This window comes from Nuphar pumila, chromosome 16, assembly GCF_984573655.1.
Source record: "Nuphar pumila chromosome 16, dmNupPumi1.hap1.1, whole genome shotgun sequence".
In the NCBI taxonomy this organism is placed as follows: domain Eukaryota; kingdom Viridiplantae; phylum Streptophyta; class Magnoliopsida; order Nymphaeales; family Nymphaeaceae; genus Nuphar; species Nuphar pumila.
In genome coordinates, this window is record NC_143264.1 from 12,909,763 (window position 1) to 12,931,194 (window position 21,432).

Genomic DNA, 21,432 nt, shown 5'->3' on the forward strand with positions numbered 1-21,432 from the left:
TTATAGAATGCGAGTTTCTCCAATGATGCTCAACTCATTACGTGCATAAAGAAAATTAACAAAGTTGGATGTGAACAAAATATTGATTAGTACCTCATTTTCCATGTCAGATGTAAAGCTATACTCTGTCACCTCAGAGAAGTAATGTGAAAGGAATGCGGAAACCTTAAATTAAGAGAAATCAACTATAAGTATTTTACATTTTACAAAGGCACGTAAAATACAAAGAAATTAACACAGATCAAATGGATAGCACTGGAAAATGGCATCAATCAGGAAAAAGAGAAAGGAAAGGGAAAAAATTAAAGCAAAATGGAAAAGTGCATACCATCTATAGTTCACATGTAAATAGAACACACAATAATAATAATAAATTAATAACCATGTAAGACAGCTTGGTCTTTCTTTTTCTCATGCCAATGCAAAAGTGCATTTGGAGTTATGTTCCATATAAGTTGAATTGTTTTATTTAATATTACAGCATAGGCAAGAGAATGGAATACGAATTCTTTTGGGGATATTTTGTGAAAAGTATACAGAAAAAAAAAACTAAAATGTATGGATAAAGAAAAACAAGTAACAATAGATATAATGTGTCAAAAGGTACCAATATGTACAACACAAACAAGCCAGATACAAGACCAAGTGGAGACTAGTCCTAAAAGTAACACAAACAAATTTATACAACAGTTATTTTTCAAACAAAAAGATTTTATTTAAACATAGAACAAGACTGAAGTGTTGTGCGATCGTAGAATGCCATTGCGGTTGAAGAGAAAGTTTTATAGGACGACTATTAGGCCCACTTTACTATATGGTGCGGAATGTTGGGCTGCCAAGAGACATCATATTCAAAAAATAAGTGTAGCTGAGATGCTTATGCTTAGATGGATGTGTGGAAATACAATAAAAGATAAGATTCGGAACGAGGAGATACGTAAGAAGGTAGGCGTTTCACCCATTGAAAATAAGATGAGAGAGAATCGTTTACGGTGGTTTGGACATATTCGGCGAAGGCCTAATGATGCTCCAGTTAGAAGGATGGAGAAATGGGAAAATATATTAGTTAAAAGAGGTCGGGGTAGGCCTAGGAAGACTTGGAGGGAAATGATAGGAAAGGATATGAATGCTTTGAACCTCACCGAGGACATGGCATTGGATAGAAATGATTGAAGGAGAAGGATTCATGTGGAAGACCCAAAATGATTTTCTTTGTTGGTTCATATCGCCGACCCCAATTGTTTTGGGATGAAGGTGTAGTTGTTGTTGTTGTATAGAACAAGAAGTCACTGATGCTAATAGAAATACAAAGATATTAACCGAGGAAAAACTCACACCAAGAGACCCCATCCACAAAATATTGAAACCTAGTACTTATTGGCGGAGCATAGATGCAGTATGTGCAAAAATTGATCATGGCCGCTCTCCACACCACATGGGATTCCCTCAAAGAAGCTCAAGTTACTCTCCAATCAACTGACCCCCCACATCAGCCATCAACACACACATTCAATGGCATCACACTCCTTGTGACCTTGCCTAAGGTGGAAAAATAAGTTGCTCAATGGAAGAAATCGAGGGAATGTGAACCTAAGGTAACAGGGAGAACAACTAGCTCCAGTTTCTTGCAAGCTATAGATAGAAAACATGAAAAAAAAACACCAAAAATAAAGGATAATCATCCTCTTGAGCATCCAAATAGAGACAGCATTTGCTTGGTAACGATGGACCCAAATTTCATATATTTATAGAATCTTTTTTTCCTAATATTCCACAGATATTTTTAATACAGTCAGACTTAGCTGCAAGGTTGGTTAATAGAAAAAGTTTTCATCTGGTAAAAATAACCTGAAATAATCTCCAAGCTTCCCAAGAATAGTATGGTAACCACTTAAGAAGTTCTTGCACCATGGAAAGGATCGAGTCCATTACAACTTTCTGATGTTAATGTATGCGTAAACAATCACCTTAAGGTTGTACTAATTGAATATATTGGCTATTTCAGTACAGTAATGGTGGCTTTATGCACAAACAATTCATAGAATACAATCAAATATTTCACCTTAAATAGTAACAGTATTTGCAATTCACCAACTAGATTTCATGCTGAATCCGCTGGGATCCAGCTATAGCTGTCCCAAAAGCACTTCAATTCTACCAAAGACCTTTATGTCTACCTCAAACACAAGTCACAACTGGCCAGCCCTAATGACAACTAGAGCTAAAAACAAACCACAATAGCACCTAACTTGATCCCTACCTAACAGACATGGTCCAACTATGGTTCACAAAATCCCATCCAGAAGCATGATCATGCATAATTTTATGCATATTATAGTTATTTCATATGCATGATTATATGTGAAACAAGGCTAAATACCCATGCTTTATCGAGTTTTGGCATGACAGTTCATATATTTCAAAAAGAAAAGAAAAATGAGCAAATTTGGTCCCATTTGAGCTTTTTTGTAAAGTTCAACAGTTTTTTAGAAAATAGTTTTTGGAAAGAGGTGGTTTTATGAATTATTGAAAATCTGAAAAGTTTTTTTAGAAAATTTGCTAAAACCACCCTTTTAACCTAACCTATTAGTATAACTAAGAGATTTTGAAGAGGAAGGGGCGTCTTTCCCCTCTTGGGATTCACGCCCCTCCTCCTCTCTCTCCCACCTCTCGCTCTCAGCTGGCTTCCTCCCCTCCTCTCTTCTACCATCCTTCCTCTTCCTCTTTCTCTCTTCTACCCTTTTTCCTCGCCGGCGTCTTCTTCTGCTTTCGTCAGGGGATGCAGCGTGACGAGCATACATCGTGGAAGGCCGCTCTTTCTTTCAATCCATCCGTTGGAGATGGACCAGCAGGTACGTCTCTTTCTCCCTCTTTTCTTTACGTAGTATTGCATGCATTAGCTTTCTAGGTTTTTATTTTTTTTCTTTTTGCTGCATAACAGAAATCCCTGTTTAATTAAATCATTCTTGTTAGCATAGGTAATCTGCTGTCAGTTGGTTAAATAGAAAAAAATTATTGTATTGCGCAGGCTGCGTGTCTGTGTCAGATTTGGGCAATCTGATCACTTGATCAGATTGACCAGATCTGATCTGATCAGATGCCTGGGTAGCCGAGCAGCCTGATCTGATCAGGCTATGGGTCAGCAGTGGTCGCAAATTAAAAGGCTCAGCAGCACAGCGTGCACAGAAAAAAATAGTGTTTAAGCATATTTTTTTGGGTCACGCACCCACGTGTTTAGCGAATACAGCAGATCAGCATGATCTGTCATTGCTGGTCTGAATCCAAGAGTACATAAATCATATTTTGCTTCAGGTCGGCATAGCTGAATGCCCTGCATCAATTAGAATAGTTACTGTGTTAGCCACTTAATTTTTCTAGATAGATTTAACTTAACTTTGTGCACAGTCATTTAGGCTAGACGTATCTTATTGTTGTTTGTTCTTTTTTTTTTGGTACTTAATCAGTTTGCTTTGCTGCTGTCCTAGTTCACTCGTGTAATCAGGTAGTTAAACTGAATCAAATTTTTAGTTAGTGTAGCTTGTTTTGAATTGCTTTATACCAGTTAGCTAGTATAGTTTAATTCCTAGTGTAGTTAGTTAACAGAATTAGTATGGAATGGTTAATGGTTTAATTTGTTTTACTGTTAATTATTTCTAGTTGGTAGAGTAGATCAGAATTTTAGATTACTTCATGTCGTTAATTAGATATATTGGTTCACGTTTCTTATAGCTAGTTGTTAAATTTAGAATTACTTAGTTACTTAGCTAGAGTCAGTTTTGAATTTGTTTTACAATCAGTTAGTTTATTTTAGATTGTTTTATGGTTATTGCATTGTGGCTTGATTAGGTGTTATGTCATTGTTTTACGTTATAGGTTAGTTAATGCATTTTAACGATTTTCCATAGTTAGCAGTTAATAATTTATAATTCGTTAGTTAGATCTGATTTGTTTCTTTAGTTTAAATTAGTTAGCTCGAGTTGGTTTTTGATTTGTGGGTAGTTAGAATCTTTTAGTCGGTTACATTATAGTTAGTTTGTTAAATCCTATTAGTTAGTTAGTTTCAATTTAGTTAATTTTGATTCTTGTTTGCTTTCTTTATATAACTAACATTTGTTTTTTTTTAGCAACATAGTCCTGCGTTTGTTTTGTGTTTTGTTTTTCTTATATTTTGCAGGGAAGCTTTCTTGTGCAAAGGGTCATCTAAAGATCCCCTTAGGGGTGTGCCCCTTGGAAAAGGGACCCTCAAGCCTGAAGATTCAACTGTAGCATTCAAGTGAAAAAAATGTTAGACCACAAGAGGAAAAGAAGCCCTGCAATTTTCGCTTTCTTTATTTTTATTTTTTTAGGGCAAAAGGGTCATTTATTTTTAAGTTAAAATTGTAATAAGGCCTGTTATTCTTTGAGCCCTCCGTAGAAGGTAGCACATTTAATTTATTTTTTTATTTATTTAATCAAGGCAATAAAGTTCATCTTTGTGTGGGATACAAAAGAATTTAAACTCGTTCCCTGAGTTCGACCCAGATTTTACCACTTGTGTGAGCTGGTTTTTATAATTTGATGCACGGTTTACACGAGCAATTTTATTAAAACATATCTTTTAAAAATACTTTATCAAAAAGTTGCATCAATGCATATGAGTTTATCGAGATCCAACAGACTTATCCATGCTGAGTTTGGGATCACTTTGTTCAAGTTAGATCGCTTAGATCTAACTAACTGTTAAGAGTATGATGCTGGTTGGATCGGATCTGGAACCGATCCATGAGAATCATGATGTAATGTGTATATTATAAACACCCAACTAAGTGAGGGGTATTATTGTACTTTTTGCATTATAATATAAATACAGAATCACGCCACCCACAATGGGTGGCGTCTCCATTGGGAAATCTCCTTTTCTTTCTTTCTCTTTCTCTCTTGTATGTTGCTTGTTCAGGAAAACCTATTCCCGAGGCATTCTCACTTGATATCAGAGCCTGCAAAAAGATAAGTCTTATTGAATCTTGGCTGCACAATTTCTTTTCACATCTAGATCTCTTGTTTCCTTATTTTCTGAATCAGATCTGATTTATGAATCCGATCTTCCCCTCTCCATCATTTCATTACCCTCTTTGTGTCGGATCGGGTGCGTATTCACCAGATCTATACCTTTTCCTTTCAGATCTCATCAGAATAGTATCAAATCAAACTTCTTTTCTCCTCAATCACCGAGATCTGTCACTTTTCTTGCAGATATAATCAAAATCAGATCAGATCAGATCCACTTTTTCTCGACCACAATCGTTTAGATCTATTATTTTTCTCTAAAGATCATATCAAAAAATTATCAGATCGAAAAATCTGCACCTTGGATTATATTCTCACCATTTTTACATTCCTATTTCTGCATCAAATCAGACCATATTGAGATCTGATTTGCGTTTACCTCAAATATATATTCTTATAAAAAAGAGGAAGAACATTTTACTGACGTTGTCTTGACAGATGTCCCTGCCTGCCCTTTAAAAAAAAGGTGTTATCGTTCTTCTGATATTTCATCCCTCTCCAGTACTCGTTCTTTGTTTTGCAGTCTGTCTTATCTTGTTTTGGCTTTTCTTTATTTGTTCCCCTTCTTGTGATTTATGTTGTTCCTGTGTTTTCTGTTTTTCGTTCTTATAGTAGTTGGGCTTAATTCTTTCCTCAACCATGTCGTCACCGAAAAGCTCGATTCCACAAATTTTACTACCTGAAAAAGCAAATTGTTCCTTTCTTGTGCAGCTATGATTTGATGGGTCGATCCTTGTACCTTTAGAATTTGTTTCCCAAACAACTTCAGTGCATGAAGGAAGTTCAGAAAAGGCAGTGAAATCCCATATTCGCAATCATGATTTTATTGCTTGGCAGAAAGATCAAACAACGGTTGCATTCATTACGACCACTCTTTCGCATGAAGTTCTATGGCATATCCCCTCTGGCATTCTTGCAAAGGAATTGTGGGATGCCGTGTCACTGGTATGAAGAGATCTCTACTACAAAGGTATATCAATTGAAAGCAGAATTTGCATATTTAAAGAAAGGTGATTCCTCTGTTGCTGATTATCTTTTCAAGATCAAGGTTATCATGGATCAACTGGCAGCCATTGGTTCACCCTTGTCTGATGAGGATATATGCACAAAAATTATTTGAGGACTGGGGGAATACAATATGTTTATCACTTTGTGTACAAATACGACACCACACCCACCTTTTGATTGTCTGTGTACTATGTTGCTGGAGCATGAGGGCATGTTCAGTTTGTCAGCAATACCTCAAAAGAACGAAGTTAATCATGAAGTGTTGATTTTTGCCCAAGGATATACTGGATCCTATGTGCCTAGAAGAAGAGGCAGGGGGCGTAGATGAAATTTTGGTGGTGGTGGTTGAGGTGTAAGTATCTTACCTGCACCCCGAAATAAGTCAAATATTGTGTGCCAAATGTGTGAAAAGAAAGGCCATATCACCTCTAACTTTATTGATGATATGTCCCTACTTTTAGACTACCCATGACGCCAATACCTCCTCGTTTTTGTGCATTGGTTGCAGCTGGTCCACCCATGGTTGGTCCACAACCACGCGTCCCAGCTAATTTCATAGAGTCATCCCATTGCAGCTGCTTTATTAGTTACATCTTCTTATGATATGGATACACTTAGCATTGGTTTTGGACAGATAAATATTCAGCATCCACATAATCCCATAGGGAACCCTTAGGCAGCGCATTCTGGTGTGTCACATCCATCAAGGTCTCATCAAGGCTGGTTCACGGACTCTAGGGCCACAAATCATATTACAAGAGGTTCATGTAAACTCACTTATTTTGAACCTTATCATGGAAATGAACGTGTGATCACTGGAGATGGAAAACATCACCACATCATTCGTGTGGGCACTACTATTGTGCCTACCACTAGAGGTCCCCTTCCTTTGACAAATATTTTTATTGTGCCTAATCTTCAAAAAAATTTAATTTTCGTTTCTCAGTTATGTCGAGACACTAATTCATGTGTCACATTTTCTCTGTCTTTTGTTTCTGTGAAGGGCATTCACTCGAATCAAACGCTTGCAAAAGGAAGGAGATGCATGAATTTGTACTTGCTTGATGAAGCTCCAACGTCGTCGTCTACTCCTTTTTTTGCTAGTACTGCCTTGTTTTCTTTATCAAAGTATGTTGCTGGCCAGGATGCCAATATCTGGCATCGTAGATTAAGACAATGTGATTTCAGCTTTCTTGATAGTTTGTGTAATAAATATCTTATTGATGTTAAAGACCAAAGTGTCTCCTCTTGTATTAGTTGTCGAGTTTGTAAGAGTCATGAACTTTCTTTTTCAAAATCTAATAAAAGGGCTTTATTTCTTTTTGAACTCATTCATTCAAAATTATGGGGTTCTTCCCTTATTGTACCCTTAACAAAATCCAAATACTATTTGATTTTTGCGGATGATTATAGTCGTTTTACTTGGATATTCTTTTTAAAATCAAAAGATCAAATATTTTTCATATTTCGTCAATTCAAATCATATGTGGAAACCTAATTCTCAAGAAAAATCCTTGCCTTGCGAAGTGATGGTGGTGGTGAATACATGTCAAATGAATTCACACATTTCTACATGATAATGGTATGTAACGTGATGAGTTGTCCTAGAACTTCTCAACACAATGGAGTCGCCAAACGCAAGCATCACCATGTAGTCGAAACAACCCTAATAATGATGTATGTGTAAATTTAAAGGAGGGCCTATAGACGGAAGCTTTTCACACAGCGGTTCACTTAATAAACAAATTGCCCTTGTCCACTCTTAGAGGAGAATCAGCCCATTTTTTGTTCAATGGTGTGCATCTGGATTACACAAGGCTAAAAGCCTATGGATGTCAATGTTTTGTTCATATCAAGAAGTCTCTAAGAAATAAACTCTCCTAAGGCCACGATGTGCCAATTCATTGGGTATGATGATGAATTTATGGGCTATCATAGTTTCGATCGTACGGATAACAAAGTTATCATTTCACGACATGTTTTCGATGAGGATATACATGGCAGACAGCAGAAATCATCTAATTCCGAACTCTTGCATTTTTTTTGGCCTTCCTCACATGTGGTAATGAGTACAAGAAATCGTGATGTTAATGTCTCATCTTTGCTTACAGGATTGTTGATCTGGATTCTCATGCACCAAAGGCAAATCAGTTTTCTTTCTTTGATCAGACCTATGCTAAAAGGAGACCAGCACAACAGTCCAGCTAAGACATCACGGTACAATCACGAGGTGTTGTATTTTCTTCTGTTTCGGATCAACAGTAGCAACATCCAATAGAAACTCCTAATCATGCGATTACAACTTCAATGCATGATGGTTCAAATTTAGGATCTTCAGCAGATGCTCCCACTCATATGACTACTCGAGTCAAGAATCCGACATCTAGATGGGTAAGCTATGAATCCTTTTCACTAGATTTTTACACATATGCTACAGCTCTTGAATATGTTCAAGAGCCCAAGTCTTTTACTGAAGCAAGCCTCAATTCTCATTGGACAGAGGCTATGAATGATGAAATTGTTGCACTCTGTGAATGTCATATATGGGAAGTGGTTCCGAGGCCACTAGATAAGAATGTTGTTGGATGTCGATGGATATATAAAGTTAAAGGAAGGTCAGATGGCAACACTGAGTGTTTCAAACCTAGACTCGTGGCAAAGGAGTATACACAGGAGCATGGCTTAGACTTTGATGAAACATTCAGTCATGTGGTCAGAATAGAAACAGTTTTGAATTGTCATATCATTGGCCGTATTATATGAATGGAGATTATTTCGGTTAGATGTTAAAAATGTGTTTTTACATGGGGATTTGTGTGAGGAAGTGTATATGAAGCATCCACCTAGGTATTCAAAAGGAGACCCAAACACCTCTTTACTGAGATTGTGAAAACCCAAACACCTCTCGGGCATGGTTTGATACTTTCAATCTTATCTCTAGGCTTTGATACCAACTTTGTAACGACCCTAAACTGACCACCGAAAAATGCAAAAACTTTTTTTTTAACAATTGTGGAAAACATCCCAAGGACCGCGGGCACATTACAGATTTAATATTCACAACCCAATTAATCATTTCAAACATAGAATAAATTTAAACCATGAACTGAAATTGCATTTACTCAATCAAATAATTTCAATTAAGTTCCTCAAAACAAAATCTCTAGTGTACGTCAGAATCTAGGCCACCAGATCATAACCCTTATGCTCTACATCACGGTGCCTCAGTACCTAAAAAACATTTTTTTTAAAACGAGGTAAGAACCGAAGTCCTCGTACAAGAACCTCTCAAATTCCAACAATAAGGAAATAACATAAGTAAATCAAGTACAAGTTTAAGAGGAATCACAAGTAACATATCATTAGAACAAACTTACCATCTAAACAGTCCAAGCAAGCAAACAATAATTTTATACTAAAATAAACATTTTAAGATGCATGAATTGGTGCAACATGCATGAATATCTTTTAAGTTCATTAATCAATATTTTTTCTTGCATACATGTCCCTACTTAATGCACACCAATATTTAGTGTCCACTTTCTTAACAACCCACAGATACTCAAAACAAGCAAAGTTGTAATATCGTGTATTTTTTCCATAGTTTTAAATTCTGCATTTCTGAAATTTTGGGTAAGTGTTATAAAGTTGATAAAAATCATGAAAAATATCCTCAATTTTAGGCAATGTCAGCTAGGTCTGGGCGTGGCACAAGGCCCATTGACAAGACCAAAATAAGGTGAATAATATTTGAGAAACTTTTTGTCTGTAACCTTTAAAATCAAGCGAAAATCGAGCAAAATTCAGGCGAAATTCGAAGTTGAAAATCAGGTAAGTATACTGTTAGATGCATCTCAAAATTCTGAGAACATTGATATTTCATTTTTCTGAAATCGGGTTACGGTTGACCCAAAAATTGTGTTTTTCAAAAATAACCTGCTTCCATTTTCACCATTTTCTGGGTTGAATCGGATCCGTTTGATCCGAGTTATATGGATCTGGACCTAGTCCAAGACCCATATTAACTAGGATCTGATCCAAGTCGAGATCCATATGGATTTTAAATATGGATTTGAATACAAAATCCAACTTCAACCAATTTAAAACTTTAAATTTGATCTAAAGGTTAAATTAAGTTAGAATTCTGCCATGAGAAGACTTCCAAAGGGGGGAGACACCCTTTGGAATATTCTTAAAATTTATTATTTAATAATTAAAATATTAAATAATTAATAAAAATATATTAATTAATGAATTTCCAAATTTTAATTATCTGGTTAGAGTTGAGTTCTACACTTGTAGAACTCTACCTAATAAGGGGATTCTAGAGGGTGCATCACCCTCTAGAAAGATCCCTAATGCAGTTAAAGAAAAAAAAGGAGGATATATATATATATATATATATATATATATAGAGAGAGAGAGAGAGAGATAATGAGAGGTAGCTAAAGAGTGATAGAGTTCTACATTTGTAGAACTCTATCCTCAATAGAATAAGGACTCTAGAGGGGCATCACCCTCTAGAGGATCCCATTAAAAATATAACACCAAAAAAAGAGGGGAAATAAAATCTAGAAAATCTATATAAGGGCTGGATTTTTTCCCTCCCTCTAGAATCGGTATTCTAGAGAGAGAGAAAGAGAGAGGAGGGAGAGTGAAATTCGTGGGAGAGAAAGAGAGAAAAGAGAGACAAGAAAAAAGGAAAGAAAAGAAAAAGAAAAGGAGGAGAGGAGGAAGTCCATCTCCTGTGACGATCGTCCGATGATTACTTTTTCGGTCTTTTTCCGTTTTCAATCCAAGGTATGGGTTCCTCTCTAGGTTCGAACAGGAAAGAAATACATATAAATCAATTTATGTATAAGTATTACATGGAAAAAGGGAAATCTGTTTCAAAAGGGTACATATATTCATATATAGAGTGACGAGTTTATTTCTTGAGTTTGTTGATTTCCCTAAAGTATCAAATTCTGAAAATATGTATGATTTTGATTCCATAGTAGTCGATTTTCTTGATTTGGAACTGAACATGCATGTAATACATGTTAGACAATTTTCCCTGCTAATGCATACGAAAATAAATTATATTTTTGTTCAAGTCTGCCTATTGTGCATGCATCTAAACGAATCTGATGATTTAGTTTTGTTGTGTGGAATAATCATGTATCAGAAAATATATGCATATCGTGTTTCAAAAGCATACAGCCTTGGCTGATGAATATTTTTTGTTTAGCATGTTTCTGGAAACACTGTATGGGTCAAATTTGTTCTGCTCATGCGTATAGACAGATTGGGTCCAGATCTACTGTGTTTACACATGCAGATCTGGACAGACCTGCAGACTTTTGCATATAGACAGATCTGAATCAGATCTGCTGCGTTTACGCATGCAGATCTGGACAGACCTATCAATTTATCTCATATAGACAGATCTGGTTCAAAATTACTGTGTTTACGCATGTAGATATGGATAGACCTGCAGCCTTTTGCATATAGACAAATCTGGATCAGATCTGATGCACGCATGCAGATCTGGACAGACCTATCGATTTATCTCATGTAGACAGATCTGAACAGCCCTGCAAATGTTGGGATAGAGACAGCTCTGGTTTAGATCTGCTGCTATACACATTTAGATCTGAACAGATCTGCCGATTCACCTCATGTGGACAGATCTGTCTAGGGTATACATATGCAAGCTGTTGTCGAGCTGGTTATTGAGTTATACCTTTGGCTGACATCAGATTTAATCAGAGTTATTGAATCTGATGTTTGGCTGACTGTTAATGTGTGTCGGTCCTTAGACCCGAGTTTGTGAAATTCTTGACCATTGCACTTACCTGTGTGAGGCCTGTCTATAAATTTTTATAGAGGAAAAATCAGTTGGTTGTTAATAAAAGAAACAAAACAAAAATCTGTCATTAGTGTTGATTTGATAAAATTAATGTTTTATTGCCCGAGTTCATAAAACTGACCCCTATGTGGGTTATGAGCAAGTTGTTCATGTTTTTTTTTCATCTATGATATGGCCATGCTACCATATAGATTGGCATTCAAAACAGTTTCGAGGTCATAGTTGTCGATCGTTGTTAGTACTATGTTGAAATGCCTTTCCATGCTTTAGTGTAGGCTGAATGCTAATTGTTCTCAATGCTGCCTTATGTTCAGTTATAAAATGTTGTTCTATATATGTGGTACTTATGAGCTTATGTGAGTTGTTGTTGGGCAGAACAATGCTACATATTTTTTTGCAACACTGTCCGTTGTCCACAGCTTGTGGCCACATGTTGCTGTAGTAGAAACATGCTGCCAACAACATACCAATGCCCCGTGGCAGCATGCTGTCTTGTGCATGTGCTGGAGCATAGGTATGGCCTGTCGGTTAGAGACTGGTCCGGGGAAAATCTGAACCAGATCTGCCGTACTCGACTCTTGTGCAAGCTGATTAGATTTTCATGGTCTGTGACACCTAGATTTTGATCAGTTTCGTAATGGTTTGTACGTCATCTTTTCTAGAAAATGTAGTTATGTTCAGATCTAATTTGTATGGACTGCAGGGTACCTTGTTGAATATGTATCCATTCAATCTTCATGTTGCAAATGCTTATGTCATACGCATGGAAAACTATGAAGTTTATTTTGTTGTATGCATGACTATGATCATGTGCACGTTTGAGAGGTTATGCATAAAATGGATCATGAAAAATGTATGTTGCAAGCATTTGTTCGCGTGCATATGCAAATTATTTTATATGAACATTTTTGTTTTGTGTGATCGAATGTGCATTGTGGACATGATTTGAACAACTGTGTGCATGTTCACTAAGGATTTTGCATAAAATGTATTTGTGGTCAGATGTGAACCAATGTAGGCTATGTGGGCCAGAAGCATGTATTGCTCCAATATTTGTTTTTATGTATTACAAAATTCATTCTGGAATTATTGACTTTCTAATTTAATTGCACTGTTAAAATGATACTGGGCGAGTTGGGTTTTGCATGTTGATTTGCAAAATGGTTCTTGTGCAAAGAACTTGATTTTTGTTAAAAAGTTAAAAAAGATAAACAATGTAATTAATTATCTTCCTAGATGTCCCTTCTATAGTGTGGGAATCCTGAATGACGATTTTAAGGAAACCGTGAAGATACTAAAACTCTGTGTGTGTTTGTGCCCCCGAGCCCGATGTAGTGGTTCACCTCTCGACCACGGTTTTAGGAAGTTTTTAGTCACTTTGCCTGGGAGTGGTGTTGTTGACTCAGCTGTTATTTTTGGCATACCCTGATGTCCCGACATTAGATATTGATTTCTAATGTTCCGATGAATGAAGTTGATTCTTGATATTGGTCGATGAACAAGTGTGAAACCTACTAATAAAATAAAATTGTGTGTTAAGTTATAGCTGGGAACCTAACTTGAACTTCGAAAATTATTGTGCCCGTTTTGAGTATCCGCATATTTAATGAAAAGTGAAACTAAAATTGTGTATATTTAATAGGGACATGCATGCAAAAGAGAACTCTGATAATAATTTAATAAGTTATTTATGCATGTGCATTGAATCATGCATCATTATTGTTCTGCATTAGTGCATCCATTCTTACTTATTTTGTCTAACATGAAGATTATTATTGCATTATACTTGTTTAAATGTTTGAATGGTAAATTGATTATGAAATTGGTATGGTGATATTCCTTTAAATTTATGCATGAATTTAGTTTATGCTCTTTACTTTCTTTTTTTTTTTAGAGGAATTCATACAAAGAATCTCTGGTTCTTACCCGATATTTTAAAAATGTTTTTTAGGACCAGAAGCCCAGTGATGGGAGGTGACTGCCACATGGAGACTACGAGTTTGCGTGACTTGTTTCTGATGTTCTTGACAGTGTGGCTCCATGTTATATATTTTATTTATTTTTGTTTCATAACATTCATATTATTGATTAATAAAGTTAGTTATTTCCTTTATTGATTCAATGCACAATACCTTATGGTTTGGTTATTATAATTGGTTTTTGCAATTGTTAAAAAAAACACTTTTCACAGGGATAAGTTGGGGTCGTTACAAAAGTTTTTGAGGATCAAGGCAGTTCCTAATAGTAGCTTATCACATAGTTTGTATTTTAATTACTGGGTTCTACACTTTTCTCCGACCGATGTCAGAAATTCACACTGTCAATCAGAACACTAAAAATATTTACCTAATGTCGACACATCAAGGAAATCAACATTCAATAACGTCACTTTCTTGATATACCAAGCAACACATGCTCATGGCCTCAAAAGGCCCATCAGTGATTCAGACATTACCATAATCATCTAGCATTGCAAGATTTTTCAATGAACATGAAACACTCATAAACAATTAACTTTTCATGTTCATTACACAATTCATGGTACAATCATGGCAATTTAATAAATGCATATTGAACTATATATAACAGTCTTACCATACTCTCAGAGAAGTCAAAACAGTTAGAAATTCCCAGATTAAATAGTTGTCCATGATATATTTCTACTGTGAACGCTATCAAGATCGCAGGCATGCGTGTGTGTGTGTGTGTGTGTGTATATATATATATATATATATATATATATATATATATATATATATATATATATTCTATTGTAAGTGTTATCAAGATGTCAAGATTACAGACAGTTATATATATACTCTCAATATTGCGGGCATATATATAGCTATGTTGCGAACACTATAAATATCGCATTCAGCTATATATATATATATATATATGCTGCAAACTCTAACCAGGTCACAGACAGATATACATACGTATGTGCTGCGAAACGAAACCAAGATACAGACATGTATATATTTCTACCGCAACAAAAAATCAAGTTTTACAGACTGATATACATATATTTTAAGCTGCAAAAACAACTCAAATAGCAGGTTGATATACATGTATGTCAGTGTTGCGAACATAGTCAAACACGCAGACAGATATGCATATATTTTAAGCTATGAAAACAGCCCAAATCGCCGGCTGATATACATGTATGTCACTGTTGCGAACATAGTCAAACATGCAGATTGATATACATGTTTTTCAGACTGTTATATATATATGTTTTACCACTGGCAACTGGGAACACCAACAAAAATCATAGACTGATATATCAACTGCAGGCTGAAAACATCAGCGAAATCGCTGACTGATATATCAGCTGTGATGCGAACATCAGCAAAATCACAGACTGATATATCAGTTGCAAATACAATCCAAGTTGCAAGCTGGCATATATATATATATATATATATATATATATATATATATATATATATATATATATATATATATATATATATATATATATATATATATATATATATATATATATTGTGAATCTTTGTTCAAGAATGTAGAAAAAATCAGATTCAAGCATCAAGAACGCAGAAAATCACAGGCATGTTCAAGGACGCAGAAAATCATATTCTAGCATCAAGAACGCTAAAAATACATATTTTATACATGCAGAAAATTGCAGGCATGTTCATGAACGCAGAAAATCAAATTCAAGCATCAAGAATGCTGAAAATACATATTTTATGCATCCATAAAATCGCAAGCATGTTCACGAATGCAGAAAATCAGATTCAAGTATCAAGAACGCTAAAAATACAGATTTTATGCATGCAGAAAAAACAGACATGTTCAAGAACGCACAATATCAGATTCAAGCATCGAGAACGCTGAAAATACATATTTTATGCATGCAAAAAATCGCAGACATGTTTAAGAATGCAGAAAATCAGATTCAAGCATCAAGACCGCTAAACCTACAGATTTTATGCATGCAGGAAATCGCAAACATGTTCAAGAACGCAGAATATCATATTCAAGCATCGATTGCGCTGAAAATACATATTTTATGCATGCAGAAAATTGCAGATTTGATTTGCCCTTAAACCTATGTGATTTAGCCCATGCTAAATCCCCGTTCTATCGAGAAAATAGAAGAACCCATTTTTTTTGCTGCAAACACGCGAAAAGAGGAAGAAACGAGTGTCGTTGACAAAGAAAGAGAACACGGTGGTTTTTCTCTCTCTTTCTCTTCCTCACTCTCTTTCTTTCTCTAGGGCGCACGATTTTTTTTTCAGCACAGCTCTCTCTCTCTCTTTCACTTAGGTTTTTGAGAGAGAGAGAGAGAGAGGCTTATAAGACAAGAGGGACTCCTCTTAGGGGGTGACGCCCCCCTATTTAGGATAGAGTTCTATTAAAAATAGAACTCTTTCTCAACTATCTCTTATAAATATATATATATATATATATATATATTCTTTTAGTTAAAGTTTTAAATTGTTCTTTATTTTAAAGAATTATGGATGGACTATGGGTCTTGGCTGGACCCATGACCCAAGCCCCAGTCCATTTAGATTTCAGCCCCTACATATGTATACATATACATATATATATAGGTCTTAGTTAATAAATATTGGACCATGCCCAGATCCATATTGTCAACATATATATATATAGGTCTCGGTCAATGGATCCTAGACCATGTCCAGATCCATTTGATGTCTGTCCATATATATTAATATATATTTATTTATTTTATATTATTTTTTATTTTAGACATTCAAAATATAATTATTTAATTAAAATTTATATTTATAAAATTTAAAATAAAGGAAAATTTATGAGATATTACATGCATAAGCCTCAAACAAAGCACATGGAAGCGGTGAAGCGAATCCTGCGGTATATCATAGGCACTCTTTCTGATGGACTTGTTTACATAAGACCGACTCATGACCATACCCATCATTCCATCAAGGTGATTGTGTACTCGGATGCTGATTGGGCTTATGATCCAACTACAAGGAGATCAATCACAAGTAATGGTGTTTATTTAGGTTCTCATCTAGTCTCCTGGACAAGCAGAAAGCATAAAACAGTTGCGCGGTCTAGCACCAAGGCAAAGTATAGGGCCATGGCAACCGTTACTGCTGAAGTCACTTGGATTAAGCATATTTTATATAGCTTGCACCAATCCACCTCCAGTTCTCTAGTCTATTGTGACAACGGTGCAGTTTCTATTTCCACTAATCTAGTTCAGCATGGAAAAATGAAACATGTGAAAATAGATCACCATTTCATCAAAGAAAAAGTTGAATCCAAGGAGATTCATCCTACATTTATTCGCAGAGAAGACTAAGTGGCAGATTTATTCACCAAGGCACTTCCAGTGAATCGGTACTGGGATTTAAAATCCAAACTGTCCATGGTTCTACACCATGTTCAGTTTGAGGGTGTGTTAAGAGTATGATGTTGGTTGGATAGGATCTGGACCGGATCCATGAGAATTGTGATGTAATGTGTATATTATAAATACTCAACTAAGTGAGAGGCATTATTGCACTTTCCGCATTATAATATAAATACAGAATTATGTCACCCACAATGGGTGATGTCGCCATTGGGAAAACTCCTTTTCTTTCATTCTCTTTCTCTCTTGTATGTTGCTTGCTCAGGAAAACCTATTCCTGAGGCATTCTCACTCTAATTGGATATAAATTGAACATCAGAAGACAATTACATATACTGGATCAAGCTCCAGCCTATGTAACACGGACTCGGCTAAAGGGTTGCCGCACCCGAGTCGACACGCCCCGACACGGGTGCGGACTCGGGTGCGGCTTCGGACTCGGTCAATGCCGAGTCCGACTCGGTCAACGCCGAGCCTCCAGCCCATTTGAGCTGGATTGAGGTCTAACAAACTTACATAAGACATTGGTTTTAGGGTCTATAGTGATCTTCCTATACCCTGTCGGCCCTATATAGTCATAGTGGACACTTCCAAGTCCAAATGGATCAACTTGGAATGCAACCAAAAGTGGTCATCTAGTTGAAATTCAAAACCCATGTGCAATAGGTAAGCTTTATGCATATTGTACCAATGTTAGTATCGTACTCATTGTACGATACGTATTGTTACTATGGAAAATAACTATATGATACACACTCGTATACGAGTAAGTATCGTATCTGTATAGTATGTATTGTATGATACAACCTTGTATTGTATTGTATCGTACAATACGGGGTGTATCGTATGATACACCTTCAACGCACTTTAAAAAGGGCTGAATCATATTTTTTTTTGGGGGGGGGGGAGGGGGGTATGTTGTTTGCTGATGATATTGCTTTGATTGATGAGTCTAGAGTTGGGGTTAATGCTAAGTTAGAATTATGGAGACAGACATTGGAAGCAAGAGGTTTTAAGTTGAGTAAGAGTAAGACAGAATACATGGAATGTCGATTTAGTAAGCAACGAAATAGAGATGGGAGTGTAGTGAAGCTTGGTGAGCAAGAAATACCGGTGGATGATTCTTTCAAATATTTGGGATCTATCATTCAAAAGTTTGGAGAGATTGATGGAGATGTAAATCATAGGATAAAGGTTGGGTGGATGAAATGGAAGAGTGCAACTGGAGTGTTGTGCGATCGTAGAATGCCATTGCGATTGAAGGGAAAGTTTTATAGGACGACTATTAGGCCCGCTTTACTATATGGTACGGAATGTTGGGCTGCCAAGAGACATCATATTCAAAAAATGAGTGTAGCTGAGATGCGTATGCTGAGATGGATGTGTGGAAATACAATAAAAGATAAGATTCAGAACGAGGAGATACGTAAGAAGGTAGGTGTTGCACCCATTGAAAATAAGATGAGAGAGAATCGTTTACGGTGGTTTGGACATATTCGGCGTAGGCCTAATGATGCTCCAGTTAGAAGGATGGAGAAATGGGAAAATATATTAGTTAAAAGAGGTCGGGGTAGGCCTAGGAAGACATGGATGGAGGTGATAGGAAAGGATATGAATGCTTTGAACCTCACCGAGGACATGGCATTGGATAGAAATGAATCGAGGAGAAGGATTCATGTGGAAGACCCAGAATGATTTTCTTTGTTGGTTCATATCGCCGACCCCAATTGTTTTGGGATGAAGGCGTAGTTGTTGTTGTTGTTGGGGGGGGGTTTAAATACATCTTGAAGGCAGACTCCCTCATTGGTATAGAGGCCATTAGAAGGATATTCACACACACTAGAAGTCGTGAGCGCGATTTGGGGGCCGATTCGTGCGCAAGGGAGAGGGAGAGAGTTTTTGTGGTTTGCTCAAGTAAGAGTGCATTTCCACCATTTTCCACTCAAAGAAGTGGGTTAAAGTAAAAAATCTTCATTCTTTGTTTCATTTGTGTATGATTGAAGTAGAAGGGTAAGCTTATTTCTTTTTTATGTTTTAAGAAGATATTACTTTACTTTTCATTTTTTTTACCTTTTATCCCATTTTTTGTACCCTTAAAACTCAAAATTTGTCCCTAAGTGTGTTATTGAGCATTGTTTCACATCTTTGTAGTCATTAGATTTAGTAATCCGTGCTCTAAAAGGTCGATGGAGGGTGAAGAACTTGGAGGATATCTCTCAAAGGATCCTACATTGAAATATTGTGCATCAATTGACTTAGATATGTGTTTGAAAGGAATAGTGAAGTTTAACTTTTGTGGTTTTGTAATGCATGGAGGATTGTATAAATTTAAATGTCATATTGTGTAGCATAACAACTCCACGGTGAAATTACGTAAACATCACATTTCTAGTGATATTCGTGTTGAGCTTTTTACTAGTCTTATAGAAGATAATAAAAAAAAACACGAGTACATGCAACATTTGCTGGAGAGAAATTCGTAGAGGTGGTCCCTGATTTAGAAGATGAAGATGACCCATCATCATCTCAAGCCATTTAACGATACAATAAACAAAGGAAATCATTGAGCTGAAGTTTGGCACTGAAGATGACTTTTATTATATGTTTTTGAACTCTAGCTTGTACGCTTTTCCCCTTAGCATGGTATTTTGTAACAGAAAAATGTAACTTTAACTTTTGTAATGAGTTATGAAAACTTTCTGGCTTTTGAATGTATCATTATTTTGTCTTAATCGATTGTATTTGTGGTGATTAGATGTATGGCTGCATAATCAAATGCAAGGTTGTTTAATGTTTAAGAACATATCTATGTTTAGTTAATCTTATTACAAAAATAAATTGTGTTCTTGTATTATATGATTTTTTTAGATTTTTAAAGAATTTTTAGTGAAATTTATGATATGTATCTTACTTTGGGCCCGACCGATATGTGTTAAGAACTTATGACACGATCATACGATACTTACAACCTTGTATTGTACTATTTGATATTGGTCATCAAGATTGGCAATTGTATGAAGGCAACTTTAATTTATCACACACATGCACAAGCGCATACCCACATGCATATGCATGTGCATGAGAACACACACACACACACACACACACACACACACACACACACACACACACACACACACACACACACACACACACACCTGTCTAAAACTGTGCATGATTTTCTAATTACACAAGTTATTGCTTAATCAATTGCGAGCACACACACACATAGTAACTTGTTGCAACCTTAAAGCAAATTACTTTTAGCATACATGTAAGATGCACATGCAGGGTAAAGGCCACAATAATGAGTAGCAAAATATACACTGTCAACAAAAAATAAAAATGCCATAGCGGCTTCAATAAAATCTATTGCTACAAGTATTGAATAAATATCTGCAAATCTTATTCATACCATGCGACCACGAAATTCGGGGAACAACCGCTGGCTCTTCACTGTAACATAGTTTCTTTCCTAGATTGTCCAACAAGCAGTGATCGATGTTAACAAGAGGAAATTCAAAACATTTGAATAACTAGCTCACAAACACTAGAAGTTCAAGAATTATACTATACACAACCTTAATCATACAAAACCAAAAGGAATTCTACAATAAACAAACTCCATCTTCATCATCATAATCAGGAAATAATCAGAAAACAGCCATTAAACTTTACAAATCATTACAAAAAAGTTTAAAAAGATCACAAGAAACAACAAGAATTCAAACATGAGAGTTCATAACCTGGTCAAGTCTGGATGCATGTCAAACAATGCTGTGAAGTTGAACATAATAGAATCTCTGGATGCAAAAAGTTTGACGAAGCTAAACACTTTTGAGAATATCGTGAACATTTTTTCCAAAGGATCATGTGATTTATCACTAGACTCATTCAATGTCAACTCAGGACTCAGCCGAGTCAACCTCGTAAATTGGCCAGGTATTGCAAACTTTTATTACTTCAATATAAAAATAGTATATAATCGCAGACATCATCTGACATCTATAATTGGTATCTAAGTATCAAAGGCACAATTTATTGGATGCATTAAGCTAGTGTGCAAACATCACATTCAAATAATTACTACTAAGCAAAACTATACAATTCTGCAACCAACTGTCATGAAGTGATCACATAGTTGTGA

The 21,432-nt window shown here is 35.9% G+C and overlaps 1 protein-coding gene across 3 annotated transcripts in view; it reads right to left on the reverse strand.

The window, feature by feature from the left end:
- Nucleotides 1–21,432, reverse strand: part of LOC149812950 (DNA topoisomerase, type IA, core) — a 101,050-nt gene that overhangs the window by 27,793 nt on the left and 51,825 nt on the right. For all 3 annotated transcript variants that reach the window (XR_016428229.1, XM_089991320.1, XM_089991319.1), the window contains 2 exons: nt 20,701–20,760; nt 94–165 (listed from right to left, as the gene is read on the reverse strand). Coding sequence is in view for 2 of the 3 variants with exons in the window: in XM_089991320.1 (XP_089847446.1) it covers nt 94–165; nt 20,701–20,760 (132 nt within the window). In the remaining variant the exon portion in view is untranslated. The remainder of the gene's footprint in view (nt 1–93; nt 166–20,700; nt 20,761–21,432) is intronic.